At 43.7% G+C, this 18,923-nt stretch overlaps 2 protein-coding genes across 11 annotated transcripts in view; both read left to right on the plus strand.

The window, feature by feature from the left end:
- Nucleotides 1-451: 451 nt before the first annotated feature.
- On the plus strand, nucleotides 452-8,364 carry LOC310895686 (tRNA selenocysteine 1-associated protein 1-like). Of its 2 annotated transcripts, XM_083827276.1 has the most exons (5): nucleotides 452-766; nucleotides 1,281-1,434; nucleotides 5,480-5,675; nucleotides 6,202-6,247; nucleotides 7,064-8,364. In XM_083827276.1, exons 1-5 carry the CDS (start codon nucleotides 544-546, stop codon nucleotides 7,198-7,200), a joined length of 756 nt encoding a protein of 251 aa, XP_083683402.1. In that variant the 5' UTR covers nucleotides 452-543; the 3' UTR covers nucleotides 7,201-8,364. The 2 variants fall into 2 exon arrangements, with proteins under 2 accessions (XP_083683402.1, XP_083683403.1); XM_083827277.1 differs by lacking the exons at nucleotides 452-766; nucleotides 1,281-1,434 and adding an exon at nucleotides 2,775-3,294.
- Nucleotides 8,365-12,436: 4,072 nt separating this feature from the next.
- LOC310895672 (nuclear pore complex protein Nup153-like) overlaps nucleotides 12,437-18,923 on the plus strand; it is a 28,788-nt gene continuing 22,301 nt past the window's right edge. For 5 of the 9 annotated variants that reach the window (XM_083827226.1, XM_083827230.1, XM_083827229.1 and 2 more), the window contains exons 1-3: nucleotides 12,763-13,002; nucleotides 15,377-15,590; nucleotides 17,708-17,956. In XM_083827226.1, coding sequence (XP_083683352.1) covers nucleotides 12,778-13,002; nucleotides 15,377-15,590; nucleotides 17,708-17,956 — 688 coding nt within the window. In that variant the 5' untranslated portion in view covers nucleotides 12,763-12,777. Of the gene's footprint in view, nucleotides 13,003-15,376; nucleotides 15,591-17,707; nucleotides 17,957-18,923 lie in introns of all 9 variants that reach the window. The other 4 variants (XM_083827232.1, XM_083827233.1, XM_083827228.1 and 1 more) reach the window with 4 other exon arrangements.

Below are 18,923 nucleotides of genomic sequence, written 5' to 3' on the forward strand. Positions count from 1 at the left end.
GACTTCCAACCTCTGAGCGGTCAGTCGGCATCTTTGTCTGAGGCTCTTGCCATTGCAAGGAGGAATTTTGGAAATGAGGGCTTTACTGTGACCATGGTGCAGTGAATTGCACGGTTACGTTGCACTTGTCAAGAGGAAGAGCGATGCAAGTAATACTAGGATAAAAGTTTTCTGCGTGTGCTGTGGAAGGGAAGAGCCATTCTTGTCTTTCCGGTTTTGAATTTGAAGCGTTATCTTCTGCTTCTCTCTTAAAAGGCACCTTTTTTTTAAAAGGCACCTGTCAGGCCTCTTTATGGAGGTTACACTGTGGTCAACAGCAGCAGAAGCTTGTGTGCTGAACAGAGTTGTGTGTTGTTTGGAAGCTTTGAGTTCCACTCTGGTTTTTTTGTTTGTTTCTTTGTTTCTTTGTGGGTTTTTGGTGGCTTTTATTTTTTTCAGGGGCGGGGGGGGGGGGAGTTGCGGAGTAGTTTTGAACATTTCTGTGGGATGTGACAAATCAAATTTAAAAGTTAATGTTCATTTTATAGTTCATGTTCAAACAGGATGGTTAACTGTCTTGTTTGTCTCACAGAGGGTCCAACACCTGTGACCAGTAGCAGTGCATCTGCATTTTCTGCTCCTTCTGGAGAATTTCTGGATTTAGACAAATTCAAGACGCCCGAAGGAAGCTGGGATTGGGAGACCTGCTTGGTTCAAAACAAAGCAGAGGCCACGAAGTGTGTAGCCTGTGAAAGTGCAAAGCCAAGCACCAAAGCAGAGCTCAAAGGTAATACATCATGATTAAAACGAGGATGCATATTCTGTGATTTATTTTTTGGTTTGCTCTGATTTTTTTTATTTTCTTACCTGTTAAGCACAATTATTTTTTCCTTTGAGGTGTGGCAAAATTATTCGTTTTTCCTGTAGGAATATTGCCTAGATAACATCTGTTTCCACACTTTTCCCCAAGAATAAGTTTATCCTTTTTAGAGAAAAGCTTTCATTAATGACGTGCTTGTTCTTTACATGCCCTACACGTTGTTCATTTGGAGTTCAGACTAAAAACATGATCTTTCAAAGAAGTTCGTATACTTTTTAAAGCCAGGTGGTGGGCAGAAAACACAATTGTGAAAAGTTTTATGTAGAGAGGAAGCATGGGGTTTTCTTGTTTCTTTTACTGTTTGGTGGGTTGTTTTTTAAACAGTTTTGACTGGAAAGATCAGGACTAGAATGTAGTTCAAACCTTCACGTACTGCAGATACACCGTGGGTTACGGACTTGACATTCACTTATTTCTGCAGGTTTTGGTGCTGCGGCTGCGTCCACAAAATGCTGCCTTGCCATCATTTACATTCGGTGTTCACTCAGAGTGTTCAGGTGCAGAGTCTGCAGCTGCCTCACAGTTTATTTTGGGAAGGACAGAAGAGAAGCAGTACTTGCAAACCAGTACTTCAGGTAAACAGTGTATCTTTTGTCTTCACTTGTGCGCTTATGTCCATCAAGTAAGACCTCTGAAACCATACTAGAAAAAATCTGCGGGATTTGATATGTTCATGTACTAGAGCTTTAGAAAAACTTTAATTCCTATATGCAGCATGTCTTCTGTCCTGGTTATTGATACGTACGCAATTAGTAGCAATCCCTTTTTTGATCTCAACACTAGGTTTAGACAAAAAATTGCGACACCTTAAGGAACCTGTCCTGCATCTCATACAAGCACAGAAGTTGTAGTGTCTCAATGCTAGCAGTACAGTTGGTGGTAAAATCTTTAGTAGGGTGAAATAGAGGCCTCACACTTTTCAGAGAAAAAAAGAGATGAGAGAGAGTATCTTACTCCCACGTACTTGCAACTATGCTGCAGAGTGTACTGCTGTTACTCTAGTGCTACAAAGGTCCAAAAATCACTGAACAGTTATTAGCCAGTTTTTTATTCCTTTAATTTGTTGAAAGACTGCAGTAGAGGATTGAAGTTTTTATTGAGGATCACTGTGTGGAAAAATTCTGATTGTTAAATGTCATTTGTATGACTTAAGAACCGCGTTTTGGAGTACAGAATTCAGTATTAATTCCAGAAGGGGTAAGGGGAAGGACATTAGCTAGTAATCCCGAACAAAAGCAGTGTATAGAGCTATACTGATTTTAATCGCAGTATTCTTACAGTTGACCTGTTACTGAACAGATATGTTTTGGGGAGATATGGTGGCCAGGGAGGCGTGTGTGTTTGTGTACTTCCTCTTCTAGTTAAGGTTCTGGGGTTTGGTTTAGTCAGGAAAATTTGATGAGGCACCTTGTGTAAAAGGAAATGTTAACCAGCATTTTTCAACACGGTGTAGTCCCTTAAAAGTGTCATAGATGAAAAGAGGCCATAAACGCTGGGGGAAAAAGTTAGTGGGAAACTGAGAGCAGGATCACATTCAGTAGTGAGAGAGCAGCAGCCTAGGGAAAGCTGATGAATGACCGTAACAGATAGTTCTATTTTAAGTGTAAAACAACACTCAGTACTTTATAATGGTGGTCTTACCAGAGGGTTCTTCTCCATGGCTCCTAAAAGCACGTCTTGAAGGCATTCGAGTGCAGTGAACTTAAGCTGTAAGAGTTGGGCTGGTAAGCTTGGCCTGATTTGAAGCTGTAGGCACGGGGCTATAATTTCTGAACAGGCTACAAAAGAAACTGTACCACTGTGCTTTTCAGTGCTCCGTTTAGCAAAGCCATCAAATTGTTGCAGGCAATTGATGTTGTTCTTCTAAGAGCACCTGAAAGATATTTTTGTTTGAAGAGTTCAGAGGTACCGGTTAATACTGGTTCAGATAATTACAGCCAGCTCTTGGTGTTTGTGACCAATAAAGTTTGTGGCTCCAAAAGGAGTGGGTTAGTGCTAACTGATTAACTGCTGTATATGCAGAAATATGGAATCTGATTACTTACGCAGAGAGCACTTAAAATGTATTGTTTTGCTGGCTCTCAGTGAGTTGCATCTTAATGCTACCAAGGAATAAGCTTTTTGCTTCTGGCCCAAGTTTTTTAATTTGGTGAAAGCCTTTTCTGTGCACGTGCACATGCCAGAGAGGTTGCTTAAGTAATAGAAGCTATAGTAGCTGCTATCTTCTGGTTTTTGTAGAAGACAGAAACTGAATTCATTAGCTTTGTAACTGTTATGCATACTAGAATTGGTTTTCTCCCTTTTGAAAATAGTAGAGGGTATGCCTATGTCAGATTTGGTGAGCAAGGTGATCAGATGAGGGCACTGCAAGACTGCCAGAACGCACCAGGTCTGGGGGGAAAAGGAATCCGGCTGAGCATAGGAATTTCTAAAAGGTAACCAAGGAGTTGTGCATTGATACAGTTATTCTAAATAATCAGATTCTCGTAGCTCTGCCTTTGGAAAGTCTGTGGCCCTTGCTGTAGTGGCTGTACACAGGATGCAGTCTACAAAACCAGAAATGCAGAAGTCCTATGTTTTGACTCCCTGGATTCATCAACCTGCTTCAGGATGGCTGGGGGAATCCAACTGTTAAGTCTAGCCAGACGGCGCAACTTGGGCTTAGCTGCCATTGTAACCAGCCTTGTTTCTCAACAGTAGCAAAGCTGAATGCATTGGTAAATATTTTCAGGTTTGGGCCTGCATAAGGTAGAAGGGACAACAAGTGGTTTTATATGCTAGGGAGTTCTTGTTCTTAGAGCTTTCCCTCTAGTTTGAGAGAAGCACATAACTAGTTTTACAGTGGGTTGACAGGAAAAAAGTGGGGGGAAAAAATGGGAACGCAGGGAGAAAGCCAAAGGCGTTATTACTAGAACAGGTTTAGAATGCTATTCTTTGCTTTTCATGAGCTTAGGGCAATGGGGAGTTTAAAGCTTAGCACTTCCTGAGAGGGTTTCTTACTCTACCGGCTCAGTTCTATCACTTATTTAAGGCAATTCAGGTCTCTGAACGGTTAAAGAACTGATACCAAATTTGATGAACTCTGATCCAGGATACTGACAAAACAGGACTTCATATAAACAATTTCAGTATGTTCATGAGGTTAGCTTGTGTGTTCTGTTAAGTAGTAAAAAATGACACTTCTGTTTCTGTTTACCTAGCATAATTCTGCAAATGTTGCCTCCTTCTGCTTTAGAATGGAAATGCTCTTCTCCAAGAGAGCACTGTCCAAACTTCTTTGCCAAAATTTTTTGACTAAATTAATATTGTTTTATTTTGAAAACAAGAATAAGCCACAAACATGTTTTCTTGCTTCGGCTATCCAGAAGAACGTCAACAGTATTTTCAGATTTTCCTTCCCTACGCAACTGTATGTAGGAAGAGTGCAGTTGGAAGCAGAAGACCTAAGATGATGTATCTTCTGTTTGTTTACTACAGTAACAAGACAATGGATTACCTCTTTATTAGAACTTGTGTAGCTTTGCAGTATTGAAACAAATGTAGGTATTAAAATACACATCAGTAATACGTTTCTGAATGGCTGAGTACCGTGCTCTCTTAGCATTGAAATACCCAGCCATTGGATTAGTTTGTCCCTCATGTTTGCTTAGTTTGGAAGCTATTTCAGAATGCCTTCAGCTTGTATTCTTCCCCAAAAGCATAGAACTCACTTCTCTGCATCCCCAATTCAAGTGAGAGAAACTGGGCACTGCAGACACAGGAGGTCTGCCTGTACAGAATCAGTGAAGACAAGTCTAAACAGCGGATTTTTTTGAATATGCAGCTGGGTTATCTGAATGTTCTTTATGCAGTGTACCTCAGTTTTAGTACAGATAGCACTTGTCTTGGTTCTTGTCATTAGTCTGAAGCTGCCCCTGAGAAAATCTTGAAAGGGAAAGTAGTGAAAGCTAATCAGCTGGCCCTTTCTTCTTAAGAACCAGTGTATTTTGTAATTCTCCCACTAATAATACGGCGTCGTGCTGGAGAATCGCGATTGTGTTGTTAAGCAAGACTGACTTCACCTGAGCGGTATAGTTGGCAGCTGTTGAATGTTTAATGGACTTTAAACAAACAAAAAAAACTGAGCAGGTGGAGGTAGACATGGCAAACTGACAGGCGGTGTCAGATGCTTCTTTGAAATGGATAATCTGACTCCATTCACTTCTTTCTGGAAATAAGATCTAGTAATTAACCAAACAAAAGATAGAAGGGTTAAGACTGCATCTTTAAAGCAGCTGTGCTTGATAAATGTCTCTGGTCTTAAATCAATCTTTAGCAAAGCACAGAGACTTAGCAGCAGCTTGCTTATGCCAACGCTAAAAATACTTGATGTGTACAGGTAACCATGTCAAGGCTCTGGAGTTAATCCATGAGAACAATTCCTTCTGGTATTGGCAAAGGTGAGGATGCTTGCTTCTATAGAAATGAGGTTTTGAGCTGTGACTTAAGCTGTCACTTAGGTGACTGTTTAGGAAAGCTTCCTTTTAAGCTTTGAAGTATGTAAGCTGACAAATTGTTTAAGTTCAGAACTGGGTTTACAGTCTCTTGTTCTCTGACTGTATGCAACTTCTCATGTTTCAGACTGAAAGCAGAATTGCAGCGGTACCAGTCATACAACTATAATGATTATTGCCAAGATTACCAGAACTACTACTCGCAGAGGAGTTACGATGCTTACGCTGACTACAACTACAGCTCCTATGCTCCCTGTGACAGCATGCAAGCTGTTGGAGACTGCTCTTTAGGAGATTCTTTAATGGCTCCAGCTGTTTTTGAGGTAAAGATAGTGCACGCTTGCTATAAAGAAAATATTTCACAGATAGTATGTTGTACAGATTTGTGTGAATCAGCAAAAAGAATCCGAAGTTGAAAACATGCTTTCTACTTAGTGTGAAGTTAAAAGAGCAGATTCCATTCAGAGGTGTTTGTATTTAAGTGCTTAAATAGTAAATCCATAGAATTAGTGATTTATACACCATTATTTGTTCACGCATACCAAAGAATGGTTTTGACAGCATAATTGCGTACGCTTCTTCTGTTCCTGTTCTTCTGATTTGCTTTGCTTAAAGCAAATTAAACAGTTGTTGTAAGTGGTCTTATCGTGGTCAATTTATTAGTTGTGACCTCCGGAGGTCCCTTCCAACCTGTACTGTAATATTGGCTTTCTTCTAAAAATAAGTAGATAAAATGTCATCTATCCTTGTAGTTGTAGGAAGAAGGAATGGATTGAGACTGCAGCACTTTGAATCTGTGATGCTTTCTGAAATGAGTTATGATTAACCTTAGCCTTTTCTGTCTTTCAGGAATCTTCAGTTATGACTGCAACCGGTGATGACCTAATTACTGACGGTAATAAGGGTTCTGTCATTGTCACTTGAGTTTAGCCATACTTGTGCCTTTTAACAATACAAGCCAACCTCTACTGGATGAAGAACATCTTGAAAATTCAGCTGAGGTCAAACCTCTGTGGGGTTGATCTGCAATCAGCTGGGGTTTTAAAGCTGATACAGCATACACTGACCGCATCAAGTAAAACGGGACACTGTCAATGCTTCGCAGCAGGTTTCTTGTACCTGTGCCTTCATTCCCATTTGAAAATGGTCTGACAGAATTTTGTTCTTTGTATTGGTTCCGCTAAACAGATTTTATATTAGAAACTCAGTAATATGCAAAAGCTTTGTTCTCCACCCTGAGGTAAAAGCTTATGTTGCAGATTCCAAAAGGAGGATTCAGCTTGCACTTACAAATACGGTACAAAACATATTTGTGTCCTGGAAGGTTTGCAAAGTTCCTCACGTGGAGGCATTTTGTGTTAGTGTTTAGAAACTATCCTATGTAACGTGTATTGCCGTAGAAGTGAATTAAATGACTCTTGGGAGGGTTTCATGGCTGATTATCCTTAAACGTTATCTTTACTATCTTAAACATTGTCTTTGTCTTTATCTTGAAAGACAGTTCTAGTCCCAGCCTTCTAATATACAAATTCCCAAAAGTTGGAGCTGTGAGGCTCAAAATTTTAGAGGACTAAATACCTCACTAAAATTAGTAGATCTAATAGCTTATTACACTTAGCTTAAAATACATTTTATTAGCCATTTCACGTGAAGTTTTTTTGTGCGCATGCCTCAGATTTGATACTTGGACTTACCAGGCTTTTATTTTCAGATCCACAGCTCTACTTGGATGTTGATGAAATGAACAGACAATTCACGGAGACAAGCGAAGAACTCTACGATTCACTCATGAATTGTCACTGGCAACCTCTGGATACGGTCACTTCTGAAATCCCCTCTGCTATTTAAGTGTCTTCTAGAGCATGACCGTTAGGACCAAAGTGCTAAAACTACATTTCTTCTACATTATTCTAGCTCATAAGTTTTAAAGCACAATGATAGGTTGGGTTTTTTTTGCTATGCTTTTGACAGTTTCTGTAATCTTTTTGTTCATCACTCTCTTCTTGGAGCATCATGAAGTCATGTAAATATTCGAGAAATGTAAAGAGGTAAATGGGGTCTAAAGATAAGACTTGCCTGTGTAAATAAAAAATTTGTTTCTGCAAACCTGCCAGCAAGGGATTTTACTTGTACCTGTGTGCAGCACGTTCTCTTCCGGCTTACGGAATTTAACAAGGTAGTAAGGGTATTTCATCTGTCTTTATTTTTATATGGGCATTAGGACACAAGCAACACCTAGCTTTCCCTTGTTTTCCTGGTTCCTTAGGTAAGCGACAAGCCAAGCCTTTCATGTGCTTGCTTAGACTGGAAGTATGTATGGGAGACACTCACAGGCCTTGCTATGGAAACACCTGTGCCCACTTTTTCCTGCAGGCTGCTGGCTCTAACTGTACTACTGATATATGCTAGGTCAGCTAAAATTGGCTTATAAATAGGGTATGTTAAGCATATGGAAGTGTAGACTTCAACTGCCATAGCTACAAACATCCCGTGGAATGAGGATGATGTCTGCTGGCACTCTCTGCATCAGCATTCAGTTTTCCCTTGCCCTTCTTACTGTTAGACTTCTCAGCTGACGCTTTACAGCGAAGAAATTGCTACAACATAATCCGTGTTCTTAAACCTAAAAAAAAAAAATCTTGGAGAAAACAACTTGCTGGTTTTCCCTCCTTGCTGGCAAGGAGAAAAATAGTCCACCAGGAACAACAAAAAAATCCTAGTAACAGCTCCTTAAGTTATACCCTCTGCTACCCTCTCTGATTGGTCTGGTCTTCCTTCATTCGTGGTAATGAAGTTTTTAAAGCTCTGGTAGAAGGATGACAGTACTCAAGTCAAAGGAGATGAGAGCAATGAGGAAAGCTTTGCTTTAAGCTAGAGCAGTCTTGCGAGTTGCTGCCTTTATGCTGTTCTTATCTTGAAGGGTACAGAGTCTTTTCCAGTCATAGGGACTCCATAACCCTATGAGTATGGAGAAATAGTTGCTAATTAACAGTGTGTATAATAAGTAAGTGAGGCTGGAAACAAAAGAATATTCCTCCAAGAAAAAAAAGGAAGCAGAAATTACTGTACTTAATAGCTGGGGAAGCTGTTAAAGCTAGTTGACACAGTTCTGGTACTGCCCTGTGTGTTTTGGGGGCAACATAAACCATAATTGCTGTGATGGCAGGTAAGAATCCAATTCTTTTTTATGGCTTAGTGTAGTCAGTGAAAGCAGTGGTCCTAAGCTGCATGCTGTTCTTAAATGTAATGCAAATCCTCTTTTGTGACTCCTCAGTACTTCCAGGTTACTTGTAGCTGATCACCAGCAACTGCTTCTGTTAGCTATTAGCTGTTGGGTTTTTGCTAGGAATACTTTCAGTCCTGAATTGAAATGATGACATCCTGAAACAGAAGAGGCTCTTGGAGTATTGTAGGAAGCGCATTCTTCCTGGTTCTAGTGCAGGTGTACACGTAGGAGGGGACAGAAGGCAAAGAACCTCACATAGGTGGAGGGGGTGAGGTGGCATCACAGTTAGAGCTGTCGCAGTTAACTCTTCCCAAAGCATGAAAGCAACGTGGCGGGGAACAGGGATTTGTTGGGTTGCTTCTTTGTGTGAGCCAGGGAGTCTTTTGAGGGGCAGATTAATAAGAATATGACACAAGGTAGAGGTGGAATAGATGAAGCAAAGAATCTGGGTGGGAAAAGGGTTGCTTGTACGTGTCTATGGAATTGTTTCAGGGGACTGAGCTGGGGCAAATTCAAGATAATAGATGCAGCCTCCTTGAATTTGGATGGCAGTGCTGAAGCTTCAAAACCTTACAAGGTTTGATGCCACTTCAATTGTAGTGCATAGCTGTGGTACTTGAGCTCAGAAGCGCAAACTGCACAGGATTTTTTTATCTATTTTCTTCAACGTGAGCAGCAAAACATCTTCCAGGAATGTGCCTGGGTGCTACGCTGCTTTGACACGGCTTGCTTTGCATCACCAAACACAGTAGTTAGGTTGCATCGAGTACTTTGTGGAAACATTCATTGTGTTGTCACCCAGAAATGGGATGCTACAGATATGTGTTGGCCCGGCAGTATCAGTGCTGGTTTTTGGCCTTTGAGAGGTTGGTCCATAACATGTGACCTGTGTAATGAGGGGCCCACATAGATTGGTGACTTCATTAAGTCTGATACTGTGGTGGTGTGTGACCCAAGGCCCTGAACGTCAGAAAATCAGGCTGTGGCCACCTATTTTATGCAGACTTTGCCTATTAACAAGGTCTCTACACTGTACGTTAGAGACGTGCGCCTCCTTTTCCGGACTAGATAGCGAAAATACCAGTTTTGTAGTTCAGTGAATGAGATTGGTTGGGCTGTTTGTTCTCCAGAGCTGAAAAATGTTGGGAGTGTATTCTCTTGGAGTCCACAGAAATGAAAATGATGAGAGGAAGAGAACGTTGGTTGCAGCCCGCGTGCTGCTGTTATAAAGTAGTTCTCTGATGTCTTTTTCCCTCTGCTGAGACTTATCAGCCTATCGTCCTTTCCTGTTAGGAGCGCATACCTGGCGTGGGATGGTGTGCGCAGGGCAGATTCTTTACCGTAAGAGCACAGTGAATGCCAGACTTCTTCCTGTACTGCCGTGTTAACCGTGAGTCACAAATTCAGGAAGCAGTGATTGCATCGGAACTGCTAGAATGCTTTGCGGAGTCTTTTTACTGGGTAAACTTCACAGCTGCAGTTACAACTTCCAGCCTGTGTTAGCTGAACACATCGTACTGGTGCCCGCCATCAGTTTGACAAAGATGGGATTGCAGTAGGGATTTGCTTTCTTCCTTCTTTTTAATTAAACAAGTCTTTGAAGCAACTTTTCCAACACCGCCATACTTCACTTCTTCCAGTTATTTTCTGTTTTACTTAGCTGAAATGTTTTTTTTTCTTCCAAGCTTGAGGAAGTTTTCTACAAGAATGTCCCGTAATGGTTTCATAAACTCTTTTCGTTGTACCTAGCTGCAACAGAGAGTGCTTTTATTCAAAAACCTGCTGGTTTTCTTTTCCAAGAAGTAGTGGGGTTTTTCCTATCTCTTCACTGATGGGAAAGGCTGTAGGACAGTAGCTTGAGGGGCTACTAATGCTGTCATCAGTGAGCCGGGAAAAGGCAGGAGTCCGAAACGGGTAAAAAGTACTTAAAAGGATACCAAAAGAGTAGATGGTACTTAAGCCGTGGATGTTTCTTTTTGCAGGGATGCTCTGGACCAACCGCTTCTTTCTAGCGCTACCTCAAAGTAACTTGCAGATAGAACTCACAGGGAAGGTTGATCAAATGGTGATGATCGCTGTCATTCTGCTGGACACGCAGATACTTGCCTTTCGTTTTGGCTCATTTTTAATACCAATTAACTTCAGTGCCTCGCGTTAATAGACACCGTTTGACTGCATCGGCAAATGTTTCTGAGTCGTGTCATTAAAGGCCTGTCACCCTACGGAAATCCTTCTAAATAAGAAAAATGGCATTTAAATAAATAAATAAAGCAGCGCTTGAACTTATGAGCAAACCTAGCGTAGCTGCCTTTGACGCTGATCTGGAGGAGAAAAATCACGTTATCACACTACTATGGTTGCCTTAATAGCTTTGGTGTACGTGAGGGAGGGAAGCATTATGTGATGTTTGCCTAGCTATTACATGGCCAATGCAGGAGGGGTTTTAGTCAGTTCCCTGAGCACGGATTGTTGCAGAAGTCGGTGATTTCACTGCCCAATGTCTGTTCTTAAGGGCACGATTCACGTCCCGTTATCGTTTTTATTATTTATTTCTGTGTTTATTTTCTGGGGCGGCGATCTGTCACGATGCCCATCGTTCCCCTGCCGTAAGGTAGAATTTAGCGTGACGACCGCTTCCCGGACCAACGGGGCCACGAATCCGGCCTAAAACTCTGCTTGTGCGTTGGTTGTCGGCGTGGGGGCTGTTGGTTGTCGGTGCGGGGGTATCGGTTGTCGGTGCGGGGGTATCGGTTGTCGGTGCGGGGCTTTTCTGACGAGCACTGTGGGCTCGGGGCGCCGTCCCACGCCCGGCGCGGTGCTGCGGCACACCGGCGGTCGGCGCCACGGCGCGGGGAGGCTCTGGAGGTGACTCCTAGCCCCGTGCTTACGGTGGCCGGGCCGGGGTTCATTATGGCGGCCGGGTCCTGAGGGCGGGAGCGGGAGGGCGGCGGGACCGGGACGGGACCGGGGCGGGGCGAGGAACGGGAGCGGCAGCGGGAGGGGGGGGCGCGCGTTCCCGTGAGGGGAGGGGGCGCGCGAGGGAGGGAGGGGGAGGGTGTGAGAAACACTCCGTAGCCAAGAACTTGGGCTCAGGCGAGGAGCTCAGCGAAGCAGGAATTTATTCGCGATCGCAGTGGCGGGCGTCCCGTCCGTGCGAGGACTACCGCACACCAAATTTCCCTGGTGTATTGCCAAGCACTTCCCCGTGCAAGGGCTTACCATACACCGCATTTCCCGAGACTCTTCCTTTCTCTCCCTCATCTCACGCTTCGTCCGTCTCCGGCCGCGCCCCTCGCGGAGCTGCGGAACCGCGGATCAGGACTCCACACTCGCTCCGTACAAAAGTACGTCTCAATCCCACGGCACACAGAGTCTCACCCGACCCCCAAGGCAATACTTCCTATTTCTTACCTTGGTCTGTGCACAGAGTTACCGGATCGATTCTCAAAGCCGGAGTGCCTGCCTTCTTCCCTTCCCCACTCCTTCACGGATCCTGCCTCTTTCATCAGTCTCGGGCCCTCTGTCAGCTCTCCGCAGAACCGCCGCCGTCGATGCACAGGACCGCTGAAATCAGCGGGGCATGCCTTCCTGCTGCTGCGGCGGTGGGGCTCCCCAGTAGGCGACTGGCTCCCGGACGAGCCCCAAATTGTGAGAAACACTCCGTAGCCAAGAACTTGGGCTCAGGCGAGGAGCTCAGCGAAGCAGGAATTTATTCGCGATCGCAGTGGCGGGCGTCCCACGAGCAGGAGCGCCCCTGCTGGTTCCAAAACCCAGTTTATATACTTTTTGATGACGGGACCCTCCCCTGTTTCCCCACTCGGGGTGATCCAGGCTCACAATCTGTCTGATGCTTCCCAGACAATGCATGGCCTTCCGTTGCCGGCCTGTTAAATTTCGAATTTCTTTTGACTTTTTTACTGGTTGAAGCGGTGATGTTTCTTCACTTACCTGACTTGACTCAACACCGTGATTTTCCCCGAATTGTTCTACGGAGTCTGGTTGTCTGCGTTTTACAAGGTCGCCTGCTAAGCGTTCTTATCGCTGCAAGCACACCTCAATACCCCATTCCTTACCTTTAAACAACGTAACTCTGCAAAAACAACATTTTTATTCCCACGAGGGGCAGGGCAGGCCCCGCGGCGCGTGGCGGCGGGGGGCGGGGGGGCCCCGTGACGGCACCGAACGCGGGGGGGGGCGGTATGGCCTCGGGCGGCGCGACCGGTAGCGGCGCGACCGGCAGCGGCATGGCCGGCGGTGGCAGGGCCGGTGGCGGCGGGGCGCCGGGCGGCAGCCCAGGAGCCCGATCAGGAGGAGGAGGAGCAGGAGGAGGAGGAGGAGGAGGAGGAGGAGCGGCCGGCGGCAAGGTGAAGAGGCGGCGCCACCGTTTGGGCGCCGCGAAGCCCCCCTGTGCCAGGAGCAAGCGGGTGAGGAGCGGCCCCCCCACAGCGGGCCCTTCCCCCTCAGCCCACCAGTTACCCCCTTACTTACCCCCTTACCTTACCCGCCCCTTTATCCCCTTAGTTACCCCCTACCCACCTCCTTACCCCCTTAGTTACCCCCTCGACCGCTTAGTTACCCCCTTAGTTTCCCCCTCAACTGCTTAGTTACCCCCTTAGTTACCCCCTCAGCCGTTTAGTTACCCCCTCAGTTACCCCCTCAGCCCCTTACTTACCCCCTTACCCCTCTACCCAGCCCATTACCCCCCTCCTCCCCCTCCCCTTCACCCCCAGCCCGCTGCCCTCAGGACCCCCAGTGCCACCCCCAGGGCTTTCCCCGCTCCCTGCACCCCTCCTCAGCCCATCATCAATTCTCTGAAAGTTACCTGCCAGGCTTTGCTTCTCGTTTGTGCTGTAGGGTACAGCAGGTTGACGGTGAAAGCGGTCCGTCAATTCGGGGTGTGAAAATCCCCGTGCTGGAGGGGGGACGCGCCGAGATCCCTCCCAGCAGCTCTTTGCTAAGAAATGTCAGGACGCCCAGAGAGATGCTCTGGAGATGCCCTCTGCACATGTTTGTTCAGCCAAAACCTCTCCGCTATTAAATGAGCAACGTAGCTGAGGGGATTGATTATCATATGCAAAACCAAGGGAGCGCTACGCGTGGATAGCTGCTCAATTAGGTTTTTATCACTTGCAGAAATGCCAAGTCCCTTATACCATATATTGACAATCAATCTTGTCCATCTAAAGCTGGCCTGGAAGGGCAATGCAAACATTCCCCACGCTTACAGAGCAACCGTTGAAACCTCTGGCTTGAACAGTGCATTAATGTTGAAAGTGCCATAGCTTGCGTGTGCCGACACTGTGTAGCTAACTGATAAACCTTACACGTGGATTAAAAATAATCAGTGGAGATGGTTTTCTAACTTTTCCATTGTCTGTTATCTCTGCGTGTTTTCCAGTAGGTTTATTTAAAGAGTGTGCCAGAGCAAACACGTGCGTGGGGATATCTGGGAGATTCTGCACAGAGAATGGCTGCTGCACATCCAGCGCAGATCAAATTAACAGTAACTTATCGGGGAAGAATTTTAATGATTGATAAATAGACAAACTGATCGGTGTTACATGTGTGCATTTATTATAGCAGTTAGCTTTGTAACCAGACGAATCGTGCAAATGTTCATAACGTAAAAGGGCGAGCTTTGAGCAGATAGCTTGCTTAGAGCATTTGTCAATTAATTTCAGTTTATTTTCAATATCATGTCCACTCTGCAGAAGGTTCTGTGGCTTAATGTTAATTGTCTCTCAGTGATGCAGTTGGGGAGGCACGAAAGCGACCGATGCGATTTTGTGAGGTTATACCTCTGGTTCTGATCCCTACCCCGCTGTTTTTCTCATCCTTTCGACAACTTTAGTCGATAAGTCGATTCTTAGAAATACTTAAATAGATGTGTTTTGTGTGCTTGTGATCATAATTACAGCCCACCAAACCCTCTGTCTCTTACCATTAAGCTCTGAAGGTGCCTGGGCACTGTAGACAGTATAGTTAGCAGCTTTGAAGTTCCTGGGAACTAGTCCTGGATCTATTTTACTTTTTTTTTCCCCCTACCTGCAGGAGGGATGATTAGCAGGATGCCTAGCTCATGATTGTCAGTTTTCTGGATATTATTTAACCGTAGTTCCTGGGGATTTCGGTCAGGTGGGAATTCTCTGATCGTACCCGATGTATGCTGCAGAGTCAGTCTTCTACAAAATACGGCAACAGCTTTAGAAGGCTCTTGCAAGAGGAGGTGCTGGTGCTATAGCTATAGCTGTGTTTCTTCCAGGACATCTTCTGGGTTAGCCTGACTGTTGAGAGCAGAACTGTTTTTTGTGCGTATAGTCACTGCAATTCAGCATTACTAAAATTGAAAATATTTAGATTCACTGATTTTAATGGGTAGTATGGTCCTGACTGTCGCAGTAGATAGTTGCTGAACTTCTGGTTTAGTTGGTTTTCACGTGAGGGTGCGAAGAGGAAGAGTCCTGGAACAAGTCTGTAGGTCAGGAGCTGTTCAGGCGTAGAGTTTCCTGATAGCCTTGCAGATTGACGACCTGCTGGTGAATTTTGGCAGAGGTTTCAAAACTTTGAACTTTGCCAAGGTCACTTGGAAGTGCAGAAAGTGATAGGTAGTTGTAAATCAATCTTAGGTGAATTTTAGGTTTACCAGAAGTGTAGCGATCCTATGCCAGGGATCAACCTCGTCGTCGTCTTGTGAATATTTGCTGTATAATATCTGTCTTCAAGGTCCGTGGAAGGTGGTATCCCAGCATATGCTGTTGACTGTGTTTCTGTAATTAAACAAGTGTTTTTTCTTTCAAGCAGGGAATAATTAGCAGAATGACAGAAACGGTGAAATATATTGTACCGGCGTGGCTGCAGAAGTATTTCAATAAGCGTGAGGAGGAGTGTGTAGACAGAAATGAATCTGCAAACCAGGAGGAGACTCCGGTAAACTATCACCACGATTATGCAGATGAAGATACCATAATCGATGAGAGATTCACGCATGAACCAGCAAGAATAAGTAGACAAGGTATGTAAAAAATCATTTGGAATTCTGGCCATCTGTATTTATTCACAGATTTCTAGTTTTGAATCTGAATTTCAAAAGGAAATTGGAATGAGGGTTTTGACAGAATGAAAAAAAAACAAACAAAAAAGTCGAAACAACTGTTTGTGAAACCGTCTTAGCTTTAAACTGTATACACAGTTACAAAGCATACATCTTATGCTCTTGGAAGGCATCAGTTAACTTTAGGTACTCTATTAGCCAGGTGCTAAATGCTGAAAATAAGTCATTTGCAAGTGTGCTGGGTTGCATTTTCCATCTTTTAAAAGATATGGAATGAAAATCTGTCTAATTGCCTAAGGCAATTAAAAAAATTAATTTGTTTTGCAGTCTTCGAAACAAAAGACTAGATGCTAGAATGGCAGAGGAAAATTCCGTCTCGTGTCCCGACTTTGTTTGTTTTGTTTTGTTTTGTTTTGTTTTGGGCTTTGATCAATTTAGTAAAGTTCCTTGTTAACTTGATGGTGAACTGGGGAACTTGTGCACGGATGTGGTTTATGAGATTATTATCCTTAAAATATTCAATAACTTTAAGGTCTACGCGGGGGGAGGGGGTGTCTTTGAAAAGGTATTTGACCGTTGGCAACGAGGTTTGCAAGTCCTTTACCTCATGAAAGATTAATTTGTCTTATATCCAGCGCCTCTCACTGTTCCTGTAGTCCTGTTGTATAAATTTGCATCTATTCTTATTTGAGTTTCTCTTAAATTAGCTGTTTTGGGGAAGTCAGCTTTTAATAAGTAAAGAAGTTTTGTCTGAGCGTGCGTAGGTAACCATAGATAATGTGGAAAGTCAGTTGCTTCTGTTGTTGGCAGAATCAAAAAATAAGGAGGAAATATCTTTGCCTCCAATCTCATCTAATTGTAAACAAGGAGATTGATGGCTTTGTGTGTAGCTGTAGCTTGGGAATGAGTTTGGAGAAAAGAATAGAGAAGGTCTTCGTGACTGAGGAACACATGTTGGCTTTCCTATGTAACTGCGTGAAAGGAGCTTTCAGTAAGAACAGCTGCACTGCAAGCTTGCTAACTCCAGGAGATCAGGAGCAGGCGGACACCCTCGAACCTTATGCAGCTTATGTTGCTGTCCGTGGGTGTTACTATGCTTAAGAATAAGATTATTTTTTTTAATTCTTACTACATTTTGAAACCAATGTGTCTCTTCATTTCTGAGGTATCATTGTGCTGGAGCCTATATTGGGTGGCCTTCCGCCTCAATAACTTTCTGTATCTCAAACGGTGCTGTCCTAAAAATCTACTCATGGTTTGGAGAGCTAATTAGTGGTACTGCAGTGGTTATGAAGATTGAACTAACTAGTTTAAGCTTCAGTTCAAGTATCAAGAGGATAGTGGCTCAAAGTCATTTGAATTGCCCAGATTCCTGGGAGAGACAGTAGGCTTTCATCAGGCAAAATACCCATGAATAGTTCCATTCATTTAGCAAGATAGACTTCAAGGCCACCTATTCCAGGCCACTGGCATTGTTTGCAGACCTTTTGCTTCAAGAGGCAAAAATGCTTATCTGGTTACTTGGGTCAACATCCTTGTCCCTTGGGTCAAAATCCCAATAGTTAATGGGTAGATGATGTTTTGCCTCTAACGTGAGCTGATATGGAAGAACTTGGGAAAAAAGTACTGCAAACGTTCATTTTCATGTTGTGTATTCAGATTAATATAACCTTTGTTCCAATATTATGGAAGCTGCAGTGTTATCTGTAACTTACCGTGTAATCTCAAATTTTGTAAAGCTTATTGCAAGCTGTACATGGGAGAAGGAGTATATATGTTTGATTTAGTGAACGGCCAAGTCAGCGTTAGAGCATTTGAGCACGGGGTCAGAATGTGGTGTTGTAAAACCTCATAGTTAACTACTTCTGGATGCAACATTAATACTGTGTATCGCAAGCAGTGTTGTTGTTGTAGCCAGACAGTTAGATGCAACCGTATCTGGGTGAGGAAGAAGTTAAATTTGGCTTCTCTCTTTTTGCCTTAGAACTTGGCAATAGCATGGCTGTCGATAGGAAACAGGTTTTGGCTTCTGTGAGCTTGTTAATAGCAAAGCTAATTATCTCCCTGTTCTTGTCTAGAACCATCCACAAGTAGATCAGCACTGAACTTCCCAGTTGTGTTAACAAGGCCCTCTCTTCGTTTGAGCCATCTGAATTATACCATGCTGGATTCTCCTGTCCCACCTTGTCAGCCCTCGACATCTTCTATATTTGGCATTGGCAGTCCTAGGCTGTCCTTCATAAAAGAAATAGAAGATTCTACCTCTGAAAAAGACGATGATAACATCTCAACAACCAGTGATTCCTCCTCTAGAGCATCTGCTGAAGGTGATTTTTGTGTTCTCTGTTTAATTGACTTTTTTTTTAATGTGAAGTACCTTGCGTTCTTTAATATTCCACATCACCTTAGTAAATAAAATAGGTGAATGTCAACTTTGGATGCGAGAATTAAATTGAATTTTTAGTGTTTTAGAAGTATATAATCCTATCACCTTTTTAATAGAAGCGTGCTTTGGAATACGTTTATGATACCCTGATGTTAGAAAGAGTCGATGCTGAAATATACACATTCAGCTAGGTTATATGTAAATTTTGAAGTGGGACGGTAGGAAATCAGGCTGACTTGCCGTAGCTTGACAACTAGGCTGATTGTCTAGAAGAGTGACTCAGACCTTTCTTGGTAGAAGGCTTCAGCTGTCAATACTTTCATGTCTTTTGCCAAATTCATTGAGCAAAGCACACCATTTTAAAATAAAAAATAAGCATCGTGTCGATGTAGGTTGGTACCTAGGTCTTCTCGCTGAAAGGGCGAACAGCAGGTTTGCAGCTTTTTCTAGTCCCCCATAGAGACAGGGACTGACGTGTGCTCAGCAGGTTTTCCAGAGAACTTTTGTACAGCTGAGAGTAGAGTTGCTGGGCTTTAGCAATATAACCTGAGTGCACTAGAACTTTCTGGTGTGTCTTCGTAAAACATACATGGGCAGAAGATCGTTAACTCTTAGAGCAGCCTTTGGGGAATCTTCCAGGTTTAAAACCTGTGCGATTATGATCTGTGCTGGCCTCCAGCCTTTTACCAACATAGTAAAAAGCTTTGTCTGTACAAATGCACTGATGTTTATGCGGTCCTCTTTTATCTTAGCATGAAGGAAAAAAAATCTGCATTGGAAGCACAGTATTAACTTGGTAAGATTGCTGAAAACTACTTGCAGCTCTGTGAACAGTTTTCAAGTTTGTAGGTGATACTTGGTTTTCAGTCTGTACGTGAAGTTGATCTATTTAAAGAAGCTGAAGTCAT

The sequence above is a fragment of the Anser anser genome (genome assembly GCF_964211835.1).
Source record: "Anser anser genome assembly, chromosome: 2".
NCBI lineage: Eukaryota > Metazoa > Chordata > Aves > Anseriformes > Anatidae > Anser > Anser anser.

What these genes read in the sequence shown, in the direction of transcription:
- LOC310895686 (XM_083827276.1), top strand. Translation starts at nt 544, where the DNA reads ATGGTTAACTGTCTTGTTTGTCTCACAGAGGGTCCAACACCTGTGACC. An exon ending in CACCAAAGCAGAGCTCAAAG is followed by an intron (nt 767 to 1,280) that starts GTAATACATCAT and finishes TTATTTCTGCAG; the next exon opens with GTTTTGGTGCTGCGGCTGCG. An exon ending in CTTGCAAACCAGTACTTCAG is followed by an intron (nt 1,435 to 5,479) that starts GTAAACAGTGTA and finishes CTCATGTTTCAG; the next exon opens with ACTGAAAGCAGAATTGCAGC.